The sequence below is a fragment of the Pinus tabuliformis genome, chromosome X, assembly GCF_031772625.1.
Source record: "Pinus tabuliformis cultivar Carrire ecotype Pingquan chromosome X, CPIR1, whole genome shotgun sequence".
NCBI lineage: Eukaryota > Viridiplantae > Streptophyta > Pinopsida > Pinales > Pinaceae > Pinus > Pinus tabuliformis.
In genome coordinates, this window is record NC_142308.1 from 333,821,820 (window position 1) to 333,829,789 (window position 7,970).

Consider the following 7,970-nt stretch of genomic DNA (forward strand, 5'->3'; position numbering starts at 1 on the left):
ATAGACCCTACCCTTACCCCAGATTTGACCACTGGGGTCGATGGATTATGGTTGGTGTCTATACACACAATGTGGTTCCACTAGGGTATGGTTTCACCAATGCCTACTAGGTGTTGGACCCGCTAACACGTGAGCAACATTATGTTCTCCCACTTCCTCTCGACCTCGAAAACATAGTGTATATGAATTAAAAGGAAACCTAGGTTAGGTCCATAAAGGAGAACTACAACTGTTGTGTGCCCACTCTCCTGTAGTTTCAAGGAGACTCATGGCCCAATTCCTAATACCTAAATTCTTAGTTTTGACAGAATAACTAGCGTAGGGATTGGCTAAACTAAGTATACCCATAAACTTTGAAATCAATTGATTGAATATGAAGAACACATAATTGCACATTCACCATGCACATAGTAATGAATAGCATATTCTAGGCACACTTTAAAATTCATATGCATACATGACACCATTATAATCACGAACACACAGTGAGCGTTAAAACTCAAACATTCATTTACATTTACAAACACACAAGATATTGCACCATTCACAATTTAACAAGATTCATCACACTCCATAAGGCAATACACATAAGCAATGTGCACTTATCAATTTGTGTGTTTAATGATGACTAAAAAATGAAGGACTTCAACTCCCCACCTAATTGTAAGCCGGCCACATTGCAATCTTTCTTGCAGCTGATTATCCTGATGAGATAGATCCAAAGTCTAAGGGGATGCATATTAAGGATAATTTAAACTCGAGGCTTAATCACATAACCATGAGAAGGAGTCTTCAGTTTCGTTAGTTTATTAACTGCTTTGCAATAGTAAGCACCAAAGTGACTCACTGACTCACTAGCCAAATGCAATGACAAACAAATTGTCTCTAATCATTTCAACAAAAATCAAAGGGACAAAAGTGGAATTGATGTCCAAGAAATATTGCAAGGAAAAGTTGTCGTGTTCTTTGAATTTGGTTACCCCCACAAAACGAAGAGCCCAACAAATCATTGTCTTTATATAAGATACGTGAATGGTAAGTGAAAAAACAACCTTGGTATAGGTACGAGACAATAGTAGCCTTGAAGCTAGTGACTTAGGGTGCACTGCGAGTCAATTTTGTAGTTGTTAGTTAATATTGTCTTAAATTGATATGTTTTTGTCTTAATTTATAATTTTTTTAAAAGAGTTTCGTTTAAGTGGTCATTGTCTTAAATATAAAGTTGTCTTAAAATATCTTTGTCTCAAATTGTTTTTGTCTTAAATATAAAATTTTGTCTTAAAATATTTTTATCTCAAATTATTTTTGTCTTAAATATAAAGTTGTCTTAATATATTTTTGTCTTAAAATATATTTGTCTCATAAATTTAAAGTTTTGTCTTAAAGTGTTTTTGTCTTGAATATAAAGTTTAGTCTTAAAATACTTTTGTCTCAAACTGTTTTTGTGATATTAAATTTTAATGTAAAATAACTAAAATAAAAAGTGACTTTTTAAGACAAAAGATTTGGTTTGTGTTAGAAAAAAATGTATTAAAAGTACCCTTGATGTAGTAGTGTATAAACACAATATAAATTTAAAATATAAAGAGACAACAAAAAAAATAGGTATGGTAAATAAATAAAAATAAAAATAAACTCAAGGTATGGTAAATAAATAAAACCTCTTTTTATACTTACTCCAAATATAAATAAACTAAAGGTATGGTAAATAAATAAAACCCCTTTTTATATTTAGTCAATAAACCTCTTTATATTTAGGAACACTCAAAAAGAAGCCTATGGACCAAATACCATTTTGATACTATGGGCTAAATACCATATTTATAAAAGAGGTATGTTAAATTAATAAAAATATAAATAAATGAGAGGTATGGTAAATAAATAAAACATTTTTTTATATTTACTCGATAATTCACTTTATATTTACCAACACTCAAAAATGAGTTTTTATTTAGGTGAAGCCTATGGGCCAAATTATTATTAATACAATGCAAAAAGACATTATTACAAAAATGAAGATGGCACATGGTTTTGAGAATCAATGGTATTGAACCATGGTATTAACGTGGAATGTAGTTTATTTAAAGGGGGGAATTAAACCACCTTAGATCCATAGATCCATCTTTATTGTGGATCTACTAAGTATAGAGTGAAAAAAGATTTGAATACTCTGAGCTCTTGGTAGATCCACACTAAAGACTCTTGGTAGATCCAGTCTAAAGATGAGTCTATGCTGCTTAGAAAAATAATTAATATAAAAATTAAACATATATACATTTAAAAATATATATATATATATAAAACAAGTTTCTTAACTATGGAAATTCATTTCAATTTTGTGAGAATATCATTACTTATCAAATGCCACATATTCAAAAACCACAATTCATTTACACAAGACCTGTTCATATAATATTTTTTAATTAATTAACATGATAAAAATGACTTAACTAATTTTAAAATAAATCTAAAAAATGGAAATTGTGTCAAAATTTAGATAAATTTTAGCAGAAAATTTTAGAAATGAAATTACAACTATAAACTTCCAGGATTTTAAATAGCCTAAAAAATTTTAATGGTTGTGAATAAGAAAAACCAATTTCCATAAAACAAAAAAACCTTTGAGAGAAAAATTATTGCCTGAGTAAACAACACCCAAAAACTCACAGCATCTCTAGGCTGTATTGAAGATGCTGCCAAGTGTTTCGAAATGGTGCGGAAATATCTAGCCATTGAATTCGACTAGGCGTGTCCTACAAACCCTACCTAATGGCGAAGCTAACGACGATATAAAATGTCCTGTGTCAGAAATTGCAAAACAGATTGGACAGGCCCATGTCATAATTACCGGTGGTATTTAAGATAAAAAATAAACAGTGTAGTAAATTAATGATTATTTTTATTTTACTTCTGCTTTAATTTTTTAAATAAATATGATCACCATAAAAGATTTGAACGAATGATACCGTATAATGGTTATTTATGTTTTTCCTTTTATCCTACTTTTGAATATTATATTATTTCCATTCCAATCATTCATCAAATTTTTTATTATTACAGTATTCCCCTTCCAATCATTAACTCAATAATATAACATGGCTATTATTTGCCACCATCATACATAGTGCCACAATGAGCACTATGTATGGACAGATTCCCTACCCAAAACCCTAACGGCAAAACAAGTTTCACAGGTCAGTAATATAAATAAGCAATAAACTATTCGTAATCATCATCAAATACCTTGAATAAATGCCCACATAAAGGCATCTTGCTGTTTGCCAACCAAGGCTACATAATGCCCAACAAGGCTACAACACGATACAAACTAATTTGGTTACACCCAAAAGTCATATAATGAAGTCTACATATCATATATATATATAAATGACCAGAAATGTCCCTATACTATACCCTTATAAAAGACATTCAGCGGGAAAAGATAAAACAATGGAGATGCTACTTATAATATGCGAGTATGGAGTAGATGGTCTGCAGCAAGGTGAGCACCAGTGCAAGGATTGCCCCCAAGAGAGCTAGAAATTTCCAAGGGGATGAGAAATAGTCCTTAATGAACTGGGCAAACCAGACCTTGAACTTACTTTTGTAGTGCTGCATCACCTTATAGTGCAGTTTTTCGAATACATCTTTCGGGGGCAGAGAGACTCCTTTGCATAGACCATTGAAGAGCTCGGCAACCTCTGCCTCACTCCCAAGGTAGTTTTTGACGATTCCACTCTCCCTTAGCACAGCCACGTCTTCGTTTGTGTCGATCAGGTTGTCCATCAAACTCAAGTAAGAGGTAACGTAATTATCCCCAGATGCCTGGCATAGCTCAAGGGCGATTAAGTTACGGAAGAGTACCTCTGTGTGGTCCGTAACATTGATGGGAGGAAGATAAATTGTGGCTTTGTCCCCATCAAATTTAATTTTCTTGATGCCTCCATCGATTGGCTCAAATTTGATGCCAGCATTACTTAATTCTACTGCACACGGGATGCATCTATCATCATTTTCTTTGCCGTCGACGTCACCATCATTGGAAGGCGGAGATACACGATCATTGGAAGGCGGAGATACACTAGGAAGCGGAGATACACTAGGAGGCGGTGATACAATGAGGCTGTGCAACAGACCCAGCAAATGATGAACTTGTTCAACTGGTTGCGGCCACGACCATTCTTTCATATTGTTTTCATAATCGAAAGGGTAGAACTTGGCCGCTGGATATTTCACCAGCACATCGAAAAGAAATTTCTCGGCATCGACCGGGTTGAACTCCAATTCGAGTAGTTTTCGGAGAACTATCAAGGGGATCTGATTTTCAATCTTCAAAATGTCGTTCAGTATATCGAATCCAGTAAATTGAATTTTTCTCTGGTCAAAAATAGGTTCATAGTAGTTACTACCTTCCCAGATTAGCTCCTCTTCACCCAGAGTCCTCAATATTTCTAGAAGGAAGCAACCGTCCAAAACCAAATCGCATGACTTATCAGCGAATTTCTCTTCGTAGTTGTTCCACACTGCTTCCTCATGCTCGCTGATCTTACCAATTGCGCTATTGTAGTAGAGTTCTCTATCATGTGGACAATTACCGTGGTTAATATTATTGAACCGCGTCATCATTCTACACAGGGCTCTCATTTTGTGATCTTTCATTCCAGAAAGATTGGCTCTGCTGGAATGATAGGGACCCAGCGAAACAGCTTGAGGGACATAAGCTTTCTCGCTTTTCGAGTCTTTGAGGAAATTAGGATATCTAAATATGGACGGTATTCTGCGATCATTGCCGCATGTTGTTTCTTTCTTCATACATGTTGCCATTTGGCCCGCCCGGTTTTGTTTCTTCACGACTTCAGGGTCCTTCAGTGGATATGTAGATGCTCGACTTGAAGTGGTATTTTCTTCCCCCGGGATATCATCTTCCTCCATCAGGATATCATCTTCCTCCTTCAGTTGATATTCAGATGGTAGACTTGATTTGATATCGTTACTTGATTCTCCGAACAACCCACTCAGGCTATCATCTTCCTCCACTTGATATTTAGATGGTAGACTTGATCCCAAAAGTAACGGAGTTGTCGTTCCTTCGAACAACGCATCATAGTTTGCCATCATCCTCGCTGAAGAGCGGAATCAGAATCGACCTCTGATTCGCAAAATATTTCAGATGAGCACGCCACACAGAATGGTATGTCGTCTCACCCAACTCCCACCCAAATAATAGAGCTATACTTATAGAGAACTTTAAGAAGTTGTTAAGATAATCAAGAATTCAAATATCCGTAGGTATTCCATAAAGTATATACACATCCAAATTCTGAACGAGTATATGTTTTTTCGGAAATGGTATCATAATAAAGGAAAATTAAGGTTTTTTTAATAAAATAAAAATAAAATATTTAAATTTAATAATATAATATATTAGATATATTATATCTAATATGCATATTTATATTACTATATGATGTGCATATTATGTCTTTTCATTTCTACCATCATTATGCATATTTATATTACTATATGATGTGCATATTATGTCTTTTCATTTCCACCATCATTTTTATGTGGCTCAAGAGATAATATAAAATCATAGTACTAGTGTAGCCATATAAATTAAATTACTAGCAATCCATGTTAAACATCAAAACACCTACTCCATGATGCATCTAGCATTGTCCATATTTTAAAAAATCATATATTAAGGTAATTTGGCTCCTAAGAAAAATAACAAAATAAGAGATGAATTTTTAAAGCAAAAAAATGAAACTGCTTTTTTATTGTACTTTTGCCTTATCTCCTTGTAGGTTTACACATGACATTTGAGTAAACCTACAATAAGATAAGCCGAAAATACAATTAAAAAAATTAGTTTTCTTTATTTCCCTCCAAAATATTTTCATCTCGATAAACATTATCATTAAAAAAAATAGTTTTCTTTATTTCCCTCCAAAATATTTTCATCTCGGATAAACATTATCATCTTGAATCTAATTGGTTCTTTTAAATTTAATTTTGTTATTAATTTTTTGTTTTGAAATTCATTTTGACCTCAAAGTTCCCCTAATGAAAAATAATTAAAGTATAACTTTAATTTTAATTTAAATTATTATTATTATTATAAAAAAATTATATGGGTTAAAACATATATATATATATATATATTTTGAAAAACATGTAATAATATTATTAACCATAAAGATTGATCCACATTTTATCATGGAAATTCTTAACTTATAAATAACTTTTGTTACAATATCGTGGACCCACATGCCTAGTATGATACATATTGATATGACATTTATATGCATATTGTCTCTCCCGACCTATTATGGTGTGGGTAGGGGGAGATAATATGCATATCATATTAATATTATGATTTGCATTTTATCTCACCTACACCCCACACCCCGCCCTCACCCTCATTAACTATTAAGGTGTGAGTGATGGGAGACCATATGCATATCACATTAATATTATGATTTACATATTATCTCCCCCTACCGCTACACTCATTAATTATAAGGTGGGGTGGTGGGAAAATATATGAAAATCATATTATTAATATGATCAATATGATTTGCATATTATCTCCCTGCACCCCAACCCTTATAATGAGTGTGAGGGTAGAGGGAGATAACATGAAAATCATTTTAATAGGATGAGGTTGAGGGGAGATAATATGTAAATCATAATATTATCTTATGAGTTGCATATTGTCTTTCCCCATATTATCTAATATACAAATCATATTAATATTATGTTTTGCATATTACGTCCCCTCACCCCATCATCACCCACATTAATGAGGGTAGGAATGGGGTTAGGATGAGGGGAAAAAATATGTGAATAATAATATTAATATGATTATCTTCCTCAACCCCCAGAATGGCCCTCCTTAATAAGGGTGGGGATGAAGGGAGATAGTATGCAAATCATAATATTAATATGATATGCATATTAATATTCCCCCACCACTGCCTCCATTATCATCATTAATAAGGGTGGGGATGGAGGAAGAAAATATGCAAATCATATTAATATTATGATTTACATACTATCGTCCCCTAACTCCCACCCTCACTAATGGGGGTGGGGTTAGGTGGAGATAATATGTAAATCATAATATTAATATGATATGCATATTAATATTCCCCCACCACTACTTCCATTATCATCATTAATAAGGGTGGGGATGGAGGAAGACAATATGCAAATCGTATTAATATTATGATTTACATATTGTCTTCCCCTAACCCCCACCCTCATTAATGGGGGTGGGGTTAGGCGGAGATAATATGTAAATCATAATATTAATATGATATGCATATTATCCTCTCCCCACCCCGACCCTACCCTTATTAATGGGGTTGGCAGTGGAGGGAGATAATGTGTAAAACATAAAAATAATATTTATATTATGATTTTCATATTATCTCCCCCCACCATAACCATCACCCTCTTTAACGAGGGTGGTGGTGGCCAGAGATAATATGTAAATCATATTATTATTATGATATGCATATTAACTTCCTCATCCCCACCCTTAAAATGGGCATGAGAGTGGGGGGAGATAATATGCATATCACATTAATATTATTATTTACATGTTATATCCTCCAACCTCAATATGAGAGTGGGTTTGGGAGGAGATAATATGAAAATCATATTAATATTATGATTTTCATATAATTACCCCCACCCCATTATGAGGGTGGGGGAAGATAATATGCATATCATGTTAATATTATGATTGACATGTTATCTCCCCCAAACTCATTATGAATGTGGTGCTAGGAGGAGATAGTATGAAAATCATATTAATATTATGGTATGCATATTATTCCCCCCCACCTCCATTATGAGGGTCAGGGAACAATTTAGTGACCACGATGCATTAAATTCGGGGGCTAAAAAAGATTGTTTGTTCCAACAAAAGTTTGAATTTTTCATTTTTAGAACCAAATATT

The 7,970-nt window shown here is 33.4% G+C and overlaps 1 protein-coding gene across 1 annotated transcript; it reads right to left on the bottom strand.

The window, feature by feature from the left end:
• Positions 1-3,267: 3,267 nt before the first annotated feature.
• Positions 3,268-5,221, bottom strand: LOC149139817 (putative UPF0481 protein At3g02645). The gene has a single exon (XM_089449743.1). The coding sequence runs from the start codon at positions 5,116-5,118 to the stop codon at positions 3,460-3,462; it is 1,659 nt and encodes a 552-aa protein (XP_089305869.1). The 5' UTR covers positions 5,119-5,221; the 3' UTR covers positions 3,268-3,459.
• Positions 5,222-7,970: the final 2,749 nt, after the last annotated feature.